Source organism: Notothenia rossii (genome assembly GCF_949606895.1).
Source record: "Notothenia rossii genome assembly, chromosome: 5".
NCBI lineage: Eukaryota > Metazoa > Chordata > Actinopteri > Perciformes > Nototheniidae > Notothenia > Notothenia rossii.
Genome location: NC_136903.1, coordinates 44,883,090 through 44,904,351, shown reverse-complemented (window position 1 = coordinate 44,904,351; position 21,262 = coordinate 44,883,090). Strand labels below are relative to the sequence as shown.

The window sequence follows — 21,262 nt, the reverse complement described above, 5'->3', positions numbered from 1 at the left end:
CTAGATAGTATAAGAAATGTGCAGAATATGACAGTTTAATGGTGGAGGTACATAAATATCGATAGATGTCTTGTAATGCACTGTTGAGGAACCTGCGACCCAAGTTTTTAATCTGACCTTTTTTATCTCTGACCTTGTCAGGTATTGAACATCCAATAAATGAGGAACAGGGAATTATTAAATATAAAACATAGAATTTGTGTGATTATACTAAATGATTTCCAAATAAACACCACTGCATATTTCCAACTGTTACACATGCTGCTGTAACGAAAAAATTGCCCCGCTTGGGATCAATAAGGTATATCTTATTTTAAGATGATCGATGGCTACTGCCATATTTGCAAAATTTGCCTCCGAACCTTGACAAGTGCATGTTTCAAGGCTTATCAATTAACAACAGGAGGGGTCACAGACATAAGACCAGCTGTTAAATAAAGCTCTTCTGACCTTAGCTGTCATGTGGGTATACTAATGCTGCCTATTATGGGAACAAGCAATTTTCACCCATTTATTAATGATATGTTTTAAATGTGATAACACCACTGTGTTTCGTATCCCCTAAACCTCTAGGGGTGTACACAGTTTAATACTGGCAACTTCTTATTATGGGAAATACGAAAACGTCTTTTAAAACTACAATTCCCAGTAGAGACGTGCCATAGAACATGGAACCCAAACACACAATAGCCAGAATGTGTAGTTCTGGTGACGGGGTGGGTGGACCCGTCCGACTCCAGTTTTGGACCATGTGTCGTGGTTCCATTCCATTTCAAAGTGCTGTTGGACGCTCGGCGCACTGCCACTCCAACATCCAATCACAGAGCTTGAGGACTATCACGGGGTTTGTCCATGGATGGGTTTGTCAAGCAAAGGAGAGAATACTTACTTCCGGGTGTAAGTCTCTAAAGCAACTACTATGAGCTGCTCCGACCCTCGGTCCTGACGGACTCCAGAAGTCCGACATTATACAATCAAATAAATAAACACAAGAATAATTGTGTGTTATTGTTGAGTAAATAACACTGTGGTTTAGAAAAGAATACAACATTAGAAGTACGAGTTGGTATTATTTACCCTGCATTATGCACGTTACTAATAAAGAATTATTACTCTATTACAATGTATTCACATTAATAGTTAATAATCAACGAATGACAAAATGCAGTGACAAGAAAACAACCATTGTATAGCACTTGTTTGAGTAATAAGAGGCAGTTTAATATAAAGGCAAGGCAATTTATTTTCATACACATCAGCAAGTCAAAGCGCTTTAAATAAACGGAAGTACAGAATATAAACACATTTTCACATTACTATGAACTCAGTCGGGCGAAACAAGTGCATAGTTTCATATATAGTGTTTTATAATGTCTTTATTTTGTATGGCTTTAAGTGTGTTTTGTCATTATTATGGCGTGCGCCAGCGTGTGGACGTGACACGTCGCTTGTGAAAGAGCTCTCCAGTGCCTCTGTGTTGCTTGGCAGAAACCTTTACAGGTCTTCTTCCTCAGACTCAGGGCTAGTGTAGTCATTGTCATCCGACTCCTCAATGTCCTGCTGTAACTGAAGATCATGGCATTCCAAAGCGGCTACACCGCTGTACGCATGTACAGCCTGTTTGTGTTGGCTTTTGAGGAAGTGCCACCTCCGACTGAGGACACTCTTGAGCCCATGTGCAGCATCCTCTGTCAGGTCACCGAAATCTGTAGAGGGAGAATCACACAGAAAAAGGGCTCAATGTAAACAAACCATGACAATGGCAAATCTCTTTGCATTGTACAATGCTGCATATGTAAACACACTACAAAATAGGTAAATCCATCTTAAACTGAAGGATGTTACTATATATTGGGTGCCAAATGGGATATGTTGATTAATGTTTGATAGTGCTTAACAATTAATCAATAGACAGAAAATAATCGATTATGATCTTGATAATGAATAGTTTCAGTAATTTACTATTTCACTTCGGCCTGACAGTGACAGATGTGTTCTACTTATGTAAGACATGCAATGTGTTGAAGATATTCCAATTTTAAGATCTCAGACTTACTGCTGGTTTTGATGCCCTCCAAAGTCTGTCCTCTGAGTGCTTCCACTTCCTTCAGAAGGAACATGATGTACTGCGACATCTCTTTCACCAGGATGCTCTGCTCCTCCTCCAAACGTCTGACCAGCATTACTTGGTCAAAGACAGACCTCTTCAACCTGAAGGTGTTGCCTTTAGGTTGAGGAAAGGAATGGAGTAGTGGACAAGGAATATTTATTCATAAATTATATTACAGAATGATTTTCATTTCTGAGACACAAATCTTTGTAGCGATAGCATTGGTTCTCTATAATGTAAACTAATAACAAATATTATATATTTGCAGGTATCACCATTGCTTTTTCTGCCCCACGATAAACTGTCATATTTTGGTATAGACAAAAAAAACAAGCCAAACTAGCAATTATCCTGCCAAATGCATGCCTCTCCCATGGTAGGATGTAGCCCTCTGTCAGACTGCAAGCCAACTCCTCGTCAATCTGTTCTTCATGCACTCCTGTGTTGTATTGCAAAACTTTTTCGCGAAGCTTCTTCTTCCGCTCTCTCATTCTCTTCCTCTTCCTTTGCCTTGCCTGGTTGCTGTCTGCAAAGTGAAACGGACACAAAACTGTGTCATGGTGCCAGAATGTTTTTGAAGTGTAATTTCAATAACTACGTTTGACAACAAACCATGCTGACGAGACAGATCTTGCTTCCTGCGCAAAAGAGTGATGGTGATGTTCTCAATATCCACCCTCAGTCCTTCAGTACACCCTGGGGAGTAGACTCTCTAAATAGTTGCAAAAAAACAATTGGAGAAGAGATACAATCAGTGACAGTCTCAGTTTCAACATATAGCCAACTTATATTGTGTGTCTAAACGTACAGTAATTAACAGATGTATATATGGAAAACCTGTGGTATGTCTTACCTGTGACCGCTGCTGTATGGTCTCCTGATCAAGGTTGTTTTCCTTTTTGAAGTCGCTGAAGCTGGCAGCTTCCACCTTTGCCCTCTCTGTGATCTTTACCAAAAAAAGAAAATCTCAGAGCAAAAGCGCCATGCAACACCATAATGCAAAGAACACCAGTTTTCAGTACAAGACCTTCAGAAGAACAGTTGAAACATTCCATGACACCATCTGACTTGCAAGAGGAAGTGTGGATAAGGGAGAACATAATGTATATAGCCATGAGGTTACATTGCAGACATCCTTCGTAAATATGTAATGTCAGATGAGAAGACAATTCTAATTTGCCCTTACTTTGACATATCTGTGGGCTAAAACTGTTACGGTTTGTGAAGGAAGCAGGACCCAAATGCAGATATAAACTGAAAAAAATCCTTTATTTCAAGGCTATGATATAAACAATGACAAAACAGAACACTCACCGCAGAACTAGTCATGGCACAAGACGAACCGACAAAGACAGACAGAAAACCCAGAACTTAAATACACACAAGACTAATCACACAACAAGACACAGGTGAGGAGGGAGGAGAAAACACAGGGGCCACAGGTGAACATAATCAGACAATTAGACACACCAGGGAAACTAATGACAAGAGGAAAACACAGGGAAAAGGACCAGACAATAACCCAGAGGAAAACATGACAGGGAAAACAGCAAAAACACCCAAACCTACAAAACTATAAACGTGACATAACATGAGAATCGTAAAAGCACTAGTCTGAGGACAAGGATTTAGTATGAACATTTAATAACTCAACAGTAGGTGGCGATATATGCTCCAAGTGGAAGCGATTCGCCATTAAAGAAAAGAAGAAGAAGAAGAAGAAGAAGAACAAGAGAATCGTGACAAGACTTGATGAAGGTTGTCCCTCTTCCTTCTGTTCCAACCCATGGCCTGTTGAGTGAGCATGTTCACTCTTCCTAAAAAAGACAAAAATATATCCACAAACAAAAAAGTAAGTATTCACATCAAAAAGGCAATACTGAGTGAGAAACCTGATAGACATGACTAAACCCAATTGTTAAAAGGTTGTTGAACTGGTAATTACAGTAAAGTAATACACCAATAATCAGGGCCGTGGGAAGTAGGGGTGCTGAGGGTGCTGCAGCACCCCCTGGTGGAGGACAGGGGATCTGCAGTTCCACAAGATATAATACAAAAAAAACGAATTTTCAGCCTTGATGTAACAACATTCATAATTAAGTAAAGATAACACCCTTTTCACCCCGGTTACATTTTCCATTTGCCCTGTACGATGGGCGCTGTAGTGATGAAAGTGGGGGATGTTGGCTTAGCAGGCGCCCGAGCTCACAGCCAAAGTGAGAGAGATAGAGAGAGGGGATACCGCGGTACCGGCGGGGATTGTTGTTAGCTTCTGCTGCGCTAACGGATATAAGAAGCTGTTTCGACAATAATGTGGAGGGAGAGCTCTCCTGTCAGACTGAGAGGCTCAGTGAGGTAAAGGACTCTGAGTGTTTAGATAGTTCACTTTAGTCTAAGTTATCTCAGTGAATCTCAAACGTTTTGATCACAATTTATGTAAACAAATATTTCCAAGGCACACCTTTATAATTATTAGGATGAATAAAAACAGGTTTGAAATCATTCCAATGTATACTATAGGACAGTAAACCAAAAATATCGTTTAAAACTGGAGAGATTTAAAAATATGCATAAATAAATAAATGTTAACTGATAAAATAAGATATGAATGAACAACACAAATAAAATAAGTTACATTTATTTGTTATTTGCTATGGTAGGTCATTGGAAATGTTCACATACTTATTTGATTAATAAAATGCAAACCAATCTTTTTCATATTGGTGTTTAGAGTTGTACCCCCTAGATCAGTCTCTAATTGGGCGCTCAAAGTGCACCAGATTGAAGCATTTTACTTTAAAATCTTCCCGGGGGGGCACCCCCGGACCCCCCTAGACTAGAGGATGTGAAGTCCACCCCCCCAATTAAAACATGTTATAATACTAAATACATTTGAAGCCTTGTTATATAAGCTGTCCACCATGTCAATATGTTTCTCTTTTTGTAGTGTATTGGTCTTTTGTAGAGGTTTTTCATTGCCAGTTAAAATCTTGCCTATAGGGAAGCACATTGGTCAGAACCAGCCCTGGTGTCATCCCCACAGCACCCCCCATTTGAAACATGTTCCCACGGCTATGCCAATAATGTTTTTAAGGAGGGAACTCTCTGTAAAATACTTATCAGGGCTGCCTTATCACAGTGTGTAGTGTTAATACCAACCTGCTTTTGTCATGTATTTTGTGACCAGAGCTGCCCTGGAGAGAAAGCTGTTCACCTATAATGAATGTTACAATTAATGTTCAGTCACCATCACATAACAATATTACCTACACATCATAGATCTTGAACTGGATGGTTTAAGAGAAAACTTGTGTACTGACTTCCTACAATATGCATGCATTTAGTGTTGCTGAACATATGAACTGCCTATCTTTCATTTGAACTCAGACATAAAGGATATGCTAACTAATCAACAGGCTTGTCACTGAGATGACACATACATATTTGTACTGCTTTCAGAGGCGCGGGAAGGTATTTTGAGTGGGGGTGCTGAGGTGCTGTCCGATGTGCTAATTACGCACCGGACAGCACGGCGGGGGGGCGGGGGCAAAACCACACACACACAGTGGCATAACAATGGACTCAGTGAACACTATTACGGGCAATATAGCGCACGCACAAGAGCGCGAGCACACACACACACACACACACACACACACACACACACACATGGGCGCGGGAAGGGGGGTGCTGAGGGCGCTGCAGCAACCCCTAGCGGCAGGCAGGGGGTGCGGAGCTCCCCTGTCTGAATTATTATTTGACGGTTATTGCTGCTCCCGCTGTGCATAATCTGTGTAATATGTTGCCAATAAATTCCACATTGTTGGTAAAATAATATGTTGGCCTGCCCCAAATGTTTTGTAGCCCCGGACAATTCTACCTCAATAATATAATACATTAACCGTGCTTTACGTGTACCTCATCAAGACACTAGAAAGGACGGCAGGACTGTAATTTCCCGTGTTCAGTGAATGAAACAGAGGCAAGACACCAGACCAATCAGAGAGTTGCATGGAAATAAAAGTGTGCTTGTGTCATTCAAGCTCGGCTCTGTGTGTGTGTGTGCGGAAATAGCGCATTTAGTGTGTGTGATAGAGGGAGAGAGAGGGGGAGAGAGAGAGAGAGAGGGACCGGTGCCAGCAGCAGGGACCGTGTTGTTAGCATCGTGTTAGCTAGCTGCACTAACGGACATACGGAGCTGTTTGTTCCACAACAAGCTGGAGGAGAGCTCTCCTCTCAGACTGACAGGCTCAGGTGAGCTAAAGGACTCTCTGAGTGTTTAGATAGTTAACTTTAGTTTAAGTTATCTCAGTGGGTCTCAAACAGTTTGGTCACAAATTATTAAAAAGATTATTTCCGCGGCACACCTTCATATGATCATTATAGTTATAAAAAAATAAGAGAATAAAGGAAAAACAGTTATGAAATACTATATGGCAGTAAAACAAGAAAACAGTTTGAAAGGGGAGTGATTTGTAAAATATTCATAAAGAAAAAGAACATCTGCTTACAGTTGTGTTTCATATGGATGTTGAGAGATGTATCCATAGATCTCTTAATGTTGCTCTCAAAGTGCACCAGATTGATGCTTTTAACTTCAATATTTTAAAAAATCTTCCCGGGGGAGCATCCCCCCGGACCCCCCTAGAGGAGGGGCACTTTGCCCCTGCCTATATGCCGTGAGCTGTTTATCGAGTCTTCATTGTAACAGTCGCGGGTGTACTGTGTGTTTTCGTGTGGGGACTGGAGTGCTTTTGTGCGGGCTCTATAGTGCCCGTAATAGTGTTCACTGGAGTCCAGCACCTCAGCACCCTCACTCAAAATACCTTCCCGCGCCTCTGCACACACACACACACACACAGGTCAGGGGCGGACTGGGACACAAATTCAGCCCGGGACGTTCAGACGCACCGGCCCACACACCGGCCCGCCGCCCACACATGCGGGCCACCCTTGTAGCCTACAGATAAATTATACATCTACTATGCTCATATACTGTATACTGTTATGGCTAGATTCCCCAGAGTCAAGCCATAACATAAAAGAGATGGACAACAGGAGTAAGGTGCAAAATGAAACCTTCCTTTAGTTAAGGTTTCTTCAAAATGTCCGTGTCATGTGTGAAGTGTGTCAAAGTGGATATGTAGGAGTCAGCAAATGGGTATAGTCAAAAATGTTTGCCTGTGCCTGGCTGTAAACAAAAAGAAGTGCCAACGCACATGCAGCTCAGACATTCAATCAATGCCATGTGGTCCAACCAACAAATGATTCTAATAGTCATTATGAGAGCACTTGTCCAGTATTAAATAACCAACTTCAAGGAATACAATATCATGCACAGTAATGTCAATCACTAAAATGAATGCAATAGTGAATTGGCCACACATCTCTGTCCTTATTATTCAATATTAATATTATTGAATATTAATATTATTTAATATAATTATTTAAAATTATAATATTAATATTATATAATTTAACTTGGAATATCATGAGCATATGACTCTATCCTAATGCATCTAACTTTATGCACAATATAATAGTCTGGTCAGCCCTGCAGCCCATTATAGGTTCTGATTGGCTCTCTAGGTTAGCATTCTAGCTTCTGACTGGCTGTCCAGGTTGTCAATCATAGCTGTGGGCATATTATAGTTATAGTCGTAACATCGCTAAACTTTTTTCTTGACGGTGTTCTCAGTCAACTAATGCTATTGCTAACAGTAACATAAATTAACACAGCCCTGCACACTGCACCTGCTGTCATTATATGCCGGCCCACTTCGGTACCGGTACACAGTGGCATAACAGTGGACTCCAGTGAACACTATTACGGGCAATATAGAGCACGCACAAGAGCGCGAACACACACACACACACACACACACACACACACACACACACACACACACACACACACACACACACACACACACACACACACACACACACACACACACACACACACACACACACACACACACACACACACACACACACACACACACACACACACACACACCCACCCACACACACACACACACACACACACAAAGATGTAAAATATTATTTGACCAACAATGTGGAATTTATTGCAGCAATAACCATAACATAATAATTCAAATACCACAAACATGATATTGACCAATACAGAGTATGCACGGCGGCAGCAGCAATAACCATAACATAATAATTCAAATACCACAAACATGATATTGACCAATACAGATTATGCACGGCGGCAGCAGCAATAACCATAACATAATAATTCAAATACCACAAACATGATATTAACCAGTATTATGCACGGCGGCAGCAAATAACCAAAAATGATTAATAATGCATGTTTTACCTATTTGAAGACCCCAAATGTGGACTTCCGTTCAGGGGTGTTGTCGATGAATCTTTTCATCAGTGGCTGGATGTCAATCCGATCAAGAATGTCACTGTGTACGTGCATTACGGCCAGGTGTGTCAGTCGTCTCTGTGTCATGTTGCTCCGAAGCCTGGTTTTGAGGCGGCGAAGGGTGGAGAAGGAACGCTCAGAGGAAGCAGCAGAGACAGGTAGACATAGACAAAGTTCGATCAACTTTTCCACTTTTGTCAGGAGTTCCCTTGTTTGAGGATGCAGTGCTCCGATGAATCCTGCAACGTCTTGAGCTGTCTTGAGTCCTTTTGTCTTGGAGAGGTTACCCAGCAATGTGAGCTGCATATGTAGACAAGATTTATCAAACTGATCGGGCACCTGTGCAGCAGTGATCTCTCATGCCTAAGTATTCTCCGTTTGCGGCATTGATGACAGTTTGCTCTCTCAGGGCAGCGACTTGTAGGCCTTCTTGGTCGAATCGGCGATCCAGCTCAGCTGTCACAAGATCCAAGGCCTAATAGAACTCACGCCGCCACTGCTTTTCTCCTACATCAGTCACGATGGCCTCTGTCTCCTCCGCATCTCTTAATCGGGCAGGGGTTCTGTTGGTTCGTGGAGGAAGGGGCATTTTCAGGTTGTTTCTTTCTGCACAAGCAGCCACTTTGGCAGTCATCTCCTCGATAAATCCATATTTTCTCAGTCCATGCATACGCTGTCGTAGCGCACTCACACACTCCAGTGCCCCCTTCGCACTTGCCTTCTCACTTTGGAGAGCTCTGGCTACGGTCTCGCATGGTCCAAAAAGAGCCTCACAGCACAAAAGGCCAAAGTATGTTTTGGCTTTTGTGGCTTGTTTGTATAGACCAGATACTTTTGCCCGAGTATCTCCCCTGACTGTCTTGTCTTGCTCAAGCATCTTCAGTGTCTGCAGAAGGGCTGTATATGAGGAGACAACCCGTGAAATTGCCCTTGTGCGTACGGCCCATCGAGTCGGGCATAATGACAGCAAGTTGCAAACCGCCTCATTATCACCAAACATGGACTGGAACAGCATCTTGCGCTTTGATGATTCCCCCGACCACCACTGAGACACTCCGTACAAAGTTTAATGTGTCTGCAACAACACGAACTTCCCTCGCCACTTCTTGTAATACCAGAATAAGTGCATGGTTACTACAGTGCACGTATAGTGCAGATGGACACTGCTCTTTTAGTTTGGCTTGCACACTCGAGATGCGGCCCGACATATTCGCAGCACCATCGAAGCAAAATCCCCTGAGACGCTCCAGTGGCAAATTCAAGCGCAGAAAAACATCCTTTATGCAAGAAAAAAGTGTTTCTCCAGTTGAATCAGTTGCACTGTAAAATCCAAGGAAAGCATTCACTGCCTCAAGTTTTGAATCCACGTATTGCAAAGTAATGGAAAATTGCTCTGACGTACTTATATCAGTGGTCGCATCTGCAGTAAGACCATAGAAAGAATGCTCTCTCGCTTCGGACACGATTTCTCTTTGAACAGCATGGGCGAATATCTCCAGTATTTCATTTTGTGCCGTGTCGGACATCCAGTTGTCTCTTCGCTGCAGCCACTCCTGGCATTTTGGCAATGTAAATGTCCGCTCCGTCATCAGTTTCCATAGCACCCCATCTTGATTGTTATGGCCTCTTAATGATAGTCCTAAGCTGCCGATGAATCTTACCGATCTGAATATTAGCTCTAGGACTGTTCTGGCCGTTCTTTGCTCTTTCTCAACAATCTCCGACAGTAGAGCATTAATGGGAGTATTGTTGAGAGCAAGCATTCTCTCCGATTCTGAGTGAATGTCAGACAACTCGTGCTGGCTAAACTTTGTGGTTGCTTTAAGCCAGTTACAAAAGCCTCCTACTGTAAATGAACTTGTCTTTCTGTTATTATGTCTTAAGCCCTTCTCTATGGCTTTGCAGCAGGTGAAGCAAAGAACGGTGTCTTTCTCCTTGACATAATGCATCCATTTCCACCGGGTAAACCAGCTTTTCTGAAATGACCGCTCGAAGGTCTCTGTCCCAATTTTCCTGGCAGGAAAACTTATGTCTGGTCGACACGGCTCATCAAACCCCAAAACATTAGGTGTCGGGTCTAGCTTGTCAACTGCACCACCTGCCGGTGTGTGGCCATGGCTAGCGTTAGCCACAGTTGAACTGCTAGCTCCTGTTTCATCGGTGCTGCTGCTAGGAGGCTGGTGCTCGTTGTTGGTGGTTGTAGACAAATGTCCTCCTGCCCCTGCATCTTTTAATTCAATATGTTTAGCAGATTTAGCGTTGTTAGAGAGAAAAAATTCTGAAATCCGTTTTTGCGCCATGTCAGTTACTTGTGTTGTTGTGTGTCACGTTAAAAGTAGCCGACTAAAAACTATCAACAAACTTTTTTTCCACATCTTTTTTATTTTTCTTCCCTGAAGCAAAATAATGTATTATATAGTTTTAAATTATCATTTGAATAATAATATATAATATAAAATATTATCTCAGGCACAATGAAATGAAATAAATATATATAATACAAATAAAATACATTTGCAGGCAGGGGTGCTCCGCTCCCCCTCCCTGCCGCTAGGGGGTGCTGCAGCCCCCTCAGCACCCCCCTTCCCGCGCCCCTGACTGCTTTCTATTAAGACTTCTTGTATCCATACAGTTACAATAATGCCATTAATAACATACCTGCTCTACTTCCTCTCCCACTGTGTTTCCTGCTCCGTCTTGACTTCTGCCACCCCATCTCACCTGCAACACAGCGCAAGTAGTGTTATGTAGCATTTCTTTAGAAGTGTTTGATATCCAATAAGGCATGCCATGCACAACATTTAAAAGTCCTTTGCATTAAAGATGTTATGTGCCTCTCTGAAGTACCAGCACCTTACCGTGGTAGAGAGATTTGTGTGCCCTGATGAACCTGGGGGCTGTGTTGTCTGGAACCTTGTGTTCCTGGTAGGGTCTCCCATGGCAAATTGGTCTCAGGCAAGGGGCCAGACTAAGATTGGTTCAAAAGACCTCATGAAAGACGACACACGAAGTGAGGATACCCGGCCCGGAGGAAGCCCGGGGTCCCCTTCTGGAGCCAGGCCCAGAAGGAGGACTCGTCGGCGAGCGTCTGGTGGCCGGGCTTGCCACGGAGCCCGGCCGGGCACAGCCCGAAAAGGCGACGTGGGCAACACCTCCGCTTCTCCGTCCCGCGGGCCCACCACCTATGGGAAACAGCGATGGGGTCGGGTGCGCTGCCAGAAGGGTGGCAGTGAAGGCAGAGGGTCTCGACGGACCAGACCCGGGCGACAGAAGCTGGCTTTGGGGACGTGGAACGTCACCTCTCTGGGGGGGAAGGAGTCGGAGCTTGTGCGGGAGGTGGAGCGTTACCAGTTGGATCTGGTTGGGCTCACCTCTACGCACAGCGTCGGCTCTGGAACCTTACTTCTGGATAGGGGTTGGACTCTATTCTTCTCCGGAGTTGCTCAAGGTGTGAGGCGCCGGGCGGGTGTGGGGATACTCACAAGTCCCCGGTTGGGTGCTTCGTTGTTGGAGTCTACCCCAGTGGACGAGAGGGTTGCCTCCCTACGCCTGCGGGGTATGGGGGGGAAAACTCTGACTGTTGTGTGTGCTTATGCACCCAACAGCAGTTCAGAGTATACGGCCTTCTTGGAGACCCTGGAAAGAGTCCTGTATGGGGCTCCTGAAGGGGACTCTTTAATCTTGCTGGGAGACTTCAACGCACATGTGGGCAATGATGGAGACACTTGGAGGGGAGTGATTGGGAGGAACGGCCCCCCTGATCTGAACCGGAGTGGTGGTTTGTTACTGGACTTCTGTGCTAGTCATGGATTGGCCATAACAAACACCATGTTCGAACATAAGGATGCTCATAAGTGTACGTGGTACCAGAGCACCCTAGGCAGAAGGTCCATGATCGATTTGGTTATCGTATCATCGGACCTGAGGCCGTATGTTTTGGACACTCGGGTAAAGAGAGGGGCGGAGTTGTCAACTGATCACCATCTGGTGGTGAGTTGGGTCGAGTGGCGGGGGAAGCCTCTGGATAGACCTGGTAAGCCCAAACGTGTAGTTCGGGTGAACTGGGAACGTCTGGAGGAGGCCCAAGTTCAGGAGGCCTTCAACTCACACCTCCGGCGGAGCTTTTCGGGCATTCCTGTGGAGGTTGGGGACATTGAACCAGAGTGGTCGGTGTTCAAAGCCTCTATTGCCGAAGCCGCGGCGGGGAGCTGTGGTCTCAAGGTCCTAGGTGCCTCAAGGGGCGGTAACCCTCGAACCTCCTGGTGGACACCGGTGGTCAGGGAAGCCGTCCGACTGAAGAAGGAGGCCTTCAGGGATTTGTTATCTCGGGGGACTCCCGAGGCAGTTGCAAGGTACCTACAGGCCCGAAGGGCAGCAGCCTCAGCCGTGGCCGAGGCAAAGCAGCGGGTGTGGGAGAAGTTCGGAGAAGACATGGAAAAAGACTTTCGGGCGGCACCAAAGTTGTTCTGGAAAACTGTCCGACACCTCAGGAGGGGGAAGCAGGGAACCATCCAAGCTGTGTACAGTAAGGATGGGACGTTGTTGACCTCAACTGATGGAGTGTTAGGGCGTTGGAAGGAGCACTTTGAGGAACTCCTGAACCCGACAACTCCGCCCTCTATGTTAGAGGCAGAGCTGGAGTATGAAGGGGGGTCGACACCAATCTCCCGGGGGGAGGTCACTGAGGTCGTCAAACAACTTCACAGTGGCAAAGCCCCGGGGGTGGATGAGATCCGCCCAGAAATGCTGAAGGCTCTGGGTGTTGAGGGACTGTCATGGTTGACACGTCTCATCAACGTTGCGTGGAAGTCGGAAACAGTACCGAAGGAGTGGCAGACCGGAGTGGTGGTTCCCCTTTTCAAAAAGGGGGATCAGAGGGTGTGTGCCAATTACCGTGGCATCACACTACTCAGCCTCCCCGGGAAAGTTTACTCTAAGGTACTCGAAAGGAGGGTCAAGCCGATTGTCGAACCTCAGATTGAGGAGGAACAATGCGGATTCCGTCCCGGTCGTGGAACGACGGATCAGCTTTTTACTCTCGCAAGGATCCTGGAGGGGGCCTGGGAGTATGCTTATCCAGTCTACATGTGTTTTGTAGACTTGGAGAAGGCGTATGACCGGGTTCCCAGGGAGTCACTGTGGGAGGTGCTGCGGGAGTATGGGGTGAGGGGGTCTCTACTCAGGGCCATCCAATCTCTGTACTCCCAAAGCGAGAGCTGTGTCCGGGTCCTCGGCAGTAAGTCGGACCCATTTCAGGTGAGGGTTGGCCTCCGCCAGGGCTGCGCTTTGTCACCAATCCTGTTTGTAATATACATGGATCGGATTTCGAGGCGTAGTCGTGGGGGAGGGGGTCTGCAGTTCGGTGGACTAAGGATTGCACCACTGCTTTTTGCAGATGATGTGGTTCTGATAGCTTCATCGGTCTGCGACCTTCAGCACTCACTGGATCGGTTCGCAACCGAGTGTGAAGCGGCTGGGATGAGGATCAGCACCTCCAAATCTGAGGCCATGGTTCTCAGCAGGAAACCGATGGACTGTCCACTCCAAGTAGGGAATGAGTCCTTACCCCAAGTGAAGGAGTTCAAGTATCTCGGGGTCTTGTTCTCGAGTGAGGGAACAATGGAGCGTGAGATGGGTCGGAGAATCGGAGCAGCGGGAGCGGTACTGCAGTCTCTTTACCGCAACGTTGTGACGAAAAGGGAGCTGAGCCAGAAGGCAAAGCTCTCTGTCTACCGGGCCATTTTCGTTCCTACCCTCACCTATGGTCATGAAGGATGGGTCATGACCGAAAGAACGAGATCGCGGGTACAAGCGGCCGAGATGGGTTTTCTCCGCAGGGTGGCTGGTGTCTCCCTTAGGGATAAGGTGAGAAGTTCGGTCATCCGGGAGGGACTCGGAGTTGAACCGCTCCTCCTTCGCGTCGAAAGGAGCCAGTTGAGGTGGTTCGGGCACCTAGTTAGGATGCCACCTGGGCGCCTCCCTAGGGAGGTGTTCCAGGCACGTCCAGCTGGGAAGAGACCAAGGGGTAGACCTAGAACCAGATGGAGGGATTATATCTCTTCTCTGGCCTGGGAGCGCCTTGGGATCCCCCAGTCAGAGCTGGTTGATGTGGCCAGGGAAAAGAAAGTTTGGGGCTCTCTGCTGGAATTGCTACCTCCGCGACCCGACCACGGATAAGCGGGAGAAGATGGATGGATGGATGGATGTACCTTGCATTTTGCTGTATGGCCTTTAGCATGCATCACGCTAAGAAATTGCCTCATTTCTGTCAACGGCAGAAGCTCTGGTAATCCCTCGGCTATTTTGTTAAGGTATGGCCATTACCTAAGAAGCAGGAGCAGCATTTTGTGATTGAGTGTTACAAAGATAAACTTTTAATTGACATGACAACAATATCAATAACATCTAAAAATGACTGCTGAGGCATAGGCCATTTTAAACATTGTTGTGGATGTGCAATATGACAGTGAGGATTACCTGCATGTTACATCCATACAGAAGAAGTCAACATTTGCCTTCTTGGACATCTCTTTCTAGAGAAACATTGGGTACGCGTATATTTCTCCACGGAAGTGGTTCAGTCCTCGTAAGAGAAACCCATGTCTGATTAATCAGAAGAAAATCTAGTTGTTAATAATAAACTGACACAGCAAGGCCTGGCTTAAGCACTCATCTCTGTCATCTAGGTGGCTATAACAACAAATATCACTTGGATGCTACGAATGATGGATCAATTCCGCTCCACAATCAAAAGTGTTTAATGCTTCCAATTCTTACAAAGACTTAGACTTGGATTGCTATTAAAACTGAAATAATGAGACCAGACTCAAGAACCAAACACATATACACACACAGGCACACTTACAAATACATACCTGCAAACTGCCACTTGAATGCCCTCCTCGTCTATCTGGGCACCAGACTTTTTTGACATCTCTCTGCCAGCAGTGAATTTGGCAGTACCACAGACGGCACTGTCATTTCCCTATAAAGTCAGTTTATTACACACAAGTTTTGACATATATAAAAAAGAAAATCACAGGTGTAACTGCAACAATCATAATAAGAAAAAAAACGTACACTTTTCATGTTGCCTCTGACAAGGTCAACAAATGTTGCGACTTCCTCGTCCTTGGCCAGGAACAAGCCCTCATAGATTGGCGACTCCTCAGTCCTGTCCATGATAAGTTAACATACAAGTCAATAATAAAAATCACAAAGCACTACATTACTATGATTTGTTTTAATGTCTGTTATGGCTACTCAAACACAACCCCAAGGGCTACTATTTGTATTAGCGGTTTGTTCTTTATAATTTTCATTAATACCTATACATACCCTTTTGACTTGGAAAACCGGTAATGCTTGTGGTTTCCATCACAGCAGACTGCCAACATGTCTGGAGAACATGCTGGACAAACAAAGTGATGGACGTGGCACATAACCTCTTGTTTGTACTGACAGAAGCAAAACTCGAAGAAGCTTCGCTGAAATGTATCAGCACAGATACTACCTGTCTGTATATTGATTTAAAAAAAAGTGGATTAGTAATTGTTTTGAAAGCAATGCCAACAATTTATGATATGGTATAATGTAATATGATATTGTTTTTTGTATGTTTCCGTGTGATTCAGGCAGATTTACCCGTCTAGCTTGAACAGATCTGTGCTCCAACATTTTCAGAAATGCCTGCCTGGACATGGCTGGTGCTGTCACCTTCATGTGCTCGAATGAGGTGAACACATCATATTTGTAAAGCGTCTGGCAGCTGGTGCTAGCTGGCCAGTACCGATACAAAAGCAGGTCTTTAACCTCAGGAGTCCATTCTGCAGAGCAGGATGGACAGGATTTCCGAAGCAAGCAGAAATTGTATCGTCCTGTGAACAAATGGACAAAGTAAAGGTATTTCGGTAATCAAACTGTGAGTTTGCCTTAACATATTGTATTTAATACATAGATGTGCATATATGATGTATTAGCTATTTGACATGGCATTTGGGTGTTGTCTGAAAATTACCAGGTGATAAAAATCTTTGCATTGCACAAAGTGGTAAAACTCTGCCGTACAATACTACTTGTACAAAAAGAAGGGCTTTCAGAACAACATACCGTTGATGGTGACCACAGAAATATGCTTCCAAGGAGTAACTGTGACGTCATCAGAGCATTCACATATTGACCTTGGAGTAGGAACAGGCAGTTGACATACTGCAATATAGAAAATAAGTTAGGAAGGGTGTATTTACAGTTTTTCCTTAATTCTCCAGATTATCAAGATATTCAATAAAATGTTGCATCATTTCCACATATCTTGCAGCCCTAGTCAAAACCAATCATACTTTTTTCAATCAGCTATGTACACTTCCCATTCGCACTTAATTATGGGAACTACACTATAATGGGACATTGTAATGTAATGTTAGTCTTTACATACTTTGTTCACAAAACTGAAGCTGGCCATTTTCATCCACCACAGCAGTTGAAGGGGGAATGGGCTCCAGAAATCCATTGAACACAGCCTCTCTGTCATGGAAGATATTCCTCTTGTGGGCCTCAATGTCACAGGTTGCACAGAGGAACTCCATGTCCAGTGGAACACAGTCCAGGCACCTAAGCCGCTTCTTCTGCACAGCATCTGTGGCACTTCTGAATGGCTATTCTCCCAGCTGAGAGATTTGCATTAAAAAGCATTGGCCTAGCCGTTTTCATTCTCACATCTGTGAGAAGCTGCCTTTGTGCCCAGGCAAAAAACGTTCCGTCTGTTGCCTCCGGAACCTGGACTGCAGTTAGGGTGTCCCTTAACTTTTGGAGATGTGTTTCTAAAAAATAAAACAGCTGTTAAGCCGCCACCCTAAAACTGGTATGATGGATATTAAGGTAGTATACTGAACCACTTTTGAGTTGGAAAAATATATGCGGACTAATAATTGCAACATGCTATGAATCATCATGCATCCAAAGCAATATTAGCAAGTGATACTTATACCAAATATGCATTCACTTTTCATGAAACAGTCAATACTCAATACTTTATTATGATTAACTAGATGAGTATAAAAATGGAAACATTGGGAAAAACTGTAGTGCCAGTCAACTGCTGTTATAATCAATATACCGGTACTCACCAAGACTACCAAACTCTTGATGTTCTAGCTGAAGGCCTTCCTCATGCACAGGATCGTCTCTTCTGGCTTGTGAAGCTACAGAGACAGTCATTTTTGCTTAACCCTTCAATCAATCTAAAATTACACCAATTAATTGTAATATGAAAATGCTCTGTAAGGACTGCAGGTAATGAAACTAAGAACATATTACCACAGCATCACAATGACAATTTACATTTGGCATAATTTTATCCAAATCGAGGTACACATTTAAAAAAATACAACACAAGCAAGGATTATCTTAAAATATCTTGATTTAATTTGAAAATGTTTTAAACATTGCAACAGATTTGTCAAGAAGTATCTTCAAATTAATAATTTCATACTGTGTACACCAAAATAACTTTGTTATGAATTATCTTTATTCTTAGACTTAGAAATCATGATCTAGTAAAGAACAAACCTGATGCGGAGCGTTGTGTTTCCCGTTGTCTCTCACGTCTGCGTGTGACCACTGGATTAGAAAGAGGTCTCTTCCTGCTTTTTCTTTTCTTTTTTGGAGGGATGGCAGGAGTTTCAGTGGCCATGGCAGCCTATATTTTTTCAGAGGTTGAGATCAACAAGAAAGTTGTAATACAACATAAGACAGCAGCAATAATATTTGAGCAATTATTTAACGGTTGCATAAAAAGGTCTAACTGACCCTTTACATTACATCAATAAAAAGCAATAGCAATGATTATATTACAGACTTGGGTATTTGCTTATCATGAAAAGCCTCACCCTGGCCTCATGGAGATGAGCCTCGCTAATTAATGCAGCCATGTGCATCGTGGCCTCCATGGGATCCTCAAAGACCCTCACTTCAGGGTTGAGGGACATGGCATACACATAATACAAACAATACACAAAATGAAGAGTGAGAGAAAGACAGGAGAGCGATTAAAAGAGAGAGTGATAGAAAGAGAGACAGTGAGAGAGAGAGTGGCTCTTAAACAGGGTATATGTAGGAATCCTGAAGTCAAATTTAATACCTTTTAAGACCTTTTTTAAGACCCTTTCCATACATTTTAAGACCTCATCGCAACTTTGAGTTCTAACCGGTTACATTGGCAACACACTTTACCTCACATTTACTATATTGATTTTAAGATAGCAAAACTAAACTGAGTGCAGACAGACTACTGAAGCCTCCTTTCCACATGAACTTCAACCTCTCTGTGAAGGTCAGGTTTAATGCAGTATGCTGCTTTTTTGCTTCTGTAGACTCTGTGCTCTTTCATTCCAGTAAAACTCCTCAGAAACCATTAGAAACCAGTATTTGACCAATAAACAAAACAATTGACAAAACTTTGAACTATGAAATATGTTAAACTTTGGTGAGCTCCAGCTGGGGAATGCCATATAGGAGCTCCCTCACACATACCCAGGGGTTAAATTGGGCTGGGGCTGTCTGGGGCTAAGCCCTGGCACATAGGACGATGCTCTGACGTCATCGCCGTCACAGATTTGTCATATGTTTACAAAAAAGGTAATATATCAACATGTCCGTTAAAGTTTAAATCTTCCGTATAAAATTAGAAAAGTGCCGGTCAGAGGTCTTCTTTTTTTATTTATTGAGATTTAAAACAGATTGATAACGACTCTGTTCTCTGTATAATAATATAATAATACTTAATAAACGGTGACTGCCTCTCCTTTCCTCCCCCTCTTCTGACAGCCCAGCAGCAGCAGGAGACGTGGGGAGAGGGAGGCGGGCTATTTCATCGTTATCAGAAAATGATCATATAGGGCACACACGGAGCCGTTGGACCCCCAGAGCGTTGTGTATGCCGGTCTACCCACCTTGGGACCCGTTACCCTAGTCGTTTAGTCCCCCCCCCCCACACAGAGCGGAGCAAGGCAACGAAACTTAAAATAATAAGCAGCATTTTACGGTGCGCTATGCATGGGGCCGCCTTGTGGGGTTTCCCGACATGTCGTTTCAGTAAATTAAAGGGTGTTTCATGTTGTCGTTGCTGTGAACCTTCTTAATAACTTGGAAAATGCCGTTTAATACTTTTTAATAGCCTTAATTTTCGCTAAATTGATTTATCAACTTTTAATACTTTTTAAGACCCCGCAGACACCCTGTTAAAAGTGCTGTTGGTTTTATATGTGTGTGTGTGTGTGTGTGGATATGTGTGTGTTGGAGATATTAAGTGTTGTAATGAAGCTGTAAAACAGGAAAAATAAAAACATGATTAGGATTATTTAGAATAACAGTAACATCTGTGCAATACTCTATATGCAATAATAATTAATCTGAGCAATACTCTGGCATACATTATGCATTTATACTGTGCATATTGTTATATTATGCACATATTTTTACATACTTGTTTTTCTTATATCTTCTACTATATATTTAAATTCTACAATGTAACAATCCCAATTTCCCCCGGAGATCAATTAAGTATTTCTGATTCAGAGTGGGACATTGGGTGGTCCCCACTGGCCAGTCAAATCCTCTGGAAAAACTCCAGTTCCACATTTTTGTTCCACTCCATCGCCGATGCCCTTTAGCCACTATTACAACTCTGTGTTGAAGACTGTCTTTACAACACATGTGCAAATACATGCATTTAAACATATTTTTCTAGCACGCACCTGCACTATCGAACTGTGCCGGGGACAGCTAATGTCATGTAGCTGTATAAACTATAAATGCTATCCAGCTAAAAACTTTGACCGGAAGGCCGGAGGCCGCTAGTAGCTGGTAGCTGGACGTGGCCGCTACAGTAGGTTGCGCGTAGCCTATTGTAAAAGCTAAACACACTACAAAACTCAACCTAATATCCAGGAATGAAACGCTATAGAGACTGTGCTACAGTGGAATAAATAAAAGCAATATTATTTCGTGTTTTAAAGAAATAAATTCCCCTTGATTTTAGATACTTACTGTAGTCCGTTGTCAGATGAAATTAATGAAAGTGAGGTGATTGTGGGTAACGTAACGTGGCTACGTCAGGTTGCCGTCAAGCGCGAAGTAACGTTGCCGTGGTAACGACGGAATCTTCTTCTGGTTTATTGTTGTTATAATAAAAATGATTATTATTACTATTAAACAAAAAGCATTTAAAATACAGTAAGTAGTCATCGTCCTTTCGATGTGGGGGGAGTGGTTTTCAGCATCATTATATATTTTTTAAATGACTAATATTGGCCTACAATACCCCTTTATTGATCAAATAGGAATATAATTGTCTTTTAAATAACGTAAACTAAAGGGAACAATCTATTTGACACAGCGGAAGCTCTGGCCTTCCTTAAAAAATAACTAATTCAATAAAAATCACAGTTGTATTACACACAATGCACTGTTTTTTGAGAACACACATTTGGTAAATAATGCACCATAATACATTCTGACGAAAAATAAAGATTATTATGAATACAAATAAAATAAAACAAGCCTCCCGTGAGTTACTACAAGCTATGAAGTAGATTTTAAAAACGTTTTTTCAGAATAAAAAGCTCACTGCTGTACGTTGTAGAAATGCCTGTGTGCACCACAACAAAGGAGCCTCATTCACTTTACATTGGCGTTGTTTGCGTGGTGCCGACACGTAAATGTAACAAATGTCGTGACTCCACCACGCAATG

General features: G+C 43.4%; 1 protein-coding gene across 10 annotated transcripts; it reads right to left on the bottom strand.

Annotated features, from left to right (window-relative positions):
- Positions 1-1,218: 1,218 nt before the first annotated feature.
- Positions 1,219-20,591, bottom strand: LOC307039086 (uncharacterized protein). Of its 10 annotated transcripts, none has more exons than XM_079680872.1 (13): positions 18,401-20,591; positions 18,081-18,210; positions 17,639-17,752; positions 16,948-17,332; positions 16,623-16,721; positions 16,158-16,390; positions 15,852-16,030; positions 15,594-15,687; positions 15,389-15,498; positions 14,991-15,116; positions 11,172-11,234; positions 5,270-5,324; positions 3,361-3,927 (listed from the first exon to the last, which is right to left on the bottom strand). In XM_079680872.1, the coding sequence occupies exons 4-10, from the start codon at positions 17,096-17,098 to the stop codon at positions 15,047-15,049; spliced, it is 936 nt and encodes a 311-aa protein (XP_079536998.1). In that variant the 5' UTR covers positions 17,099-17,332; positions 17,639-17,752; positions 18,081-18,210; positions 18,401-20,591; the 3' UTR covers positions 3,361-3,927; positions 5,270-5,324; positions 11,172-11,234; positions 14,991-15,046. The 10 variants fall into 10 exon arrangements, with proteins under 10 accessions (XP_079537004.1, XP_079536997.1, XP_079537005.1 ...); XM_079680870.1 differs by having other exon boundaries at positions 17,639-17,713; XM_079680874.1 differs by lacking the exon at positions 14,991-15,116 and adding an exon at positions 8,460-10,740 and having other exon boundaries at positions 17,639-17,713.
- Positions 20,592-21,262: the final 671 nt, after the last annotated feature.

What these genes read in the sequence shown, in the direction of transcription:
- LOC307039086 (XM_079680872.1), bottom strand. Translation starts at nt 17,098, where the DNA reads ATGGAGTTCCTCTGTGCAACCTGTGACATTGAGGCCCACAAGAGGAAT. An exon ending in TTCTGTGGTCACCATCAACG is followed by an intron (nt 16,391 to 16,622) that starts GTATGTTGTTCT and finishes ATTTGTTCACAG; the next exon opens with GACGATACAATTTCTGCTTG. An exon ending in GATCTGTTCAAGCTAGACGG is followed by an intron (nt 16,031 to 16,157) that starts GTAAATCTGCCT and finishes ATCAATATACAG; the next exon opens with ACAGGTAGTATCTGTGCTGA.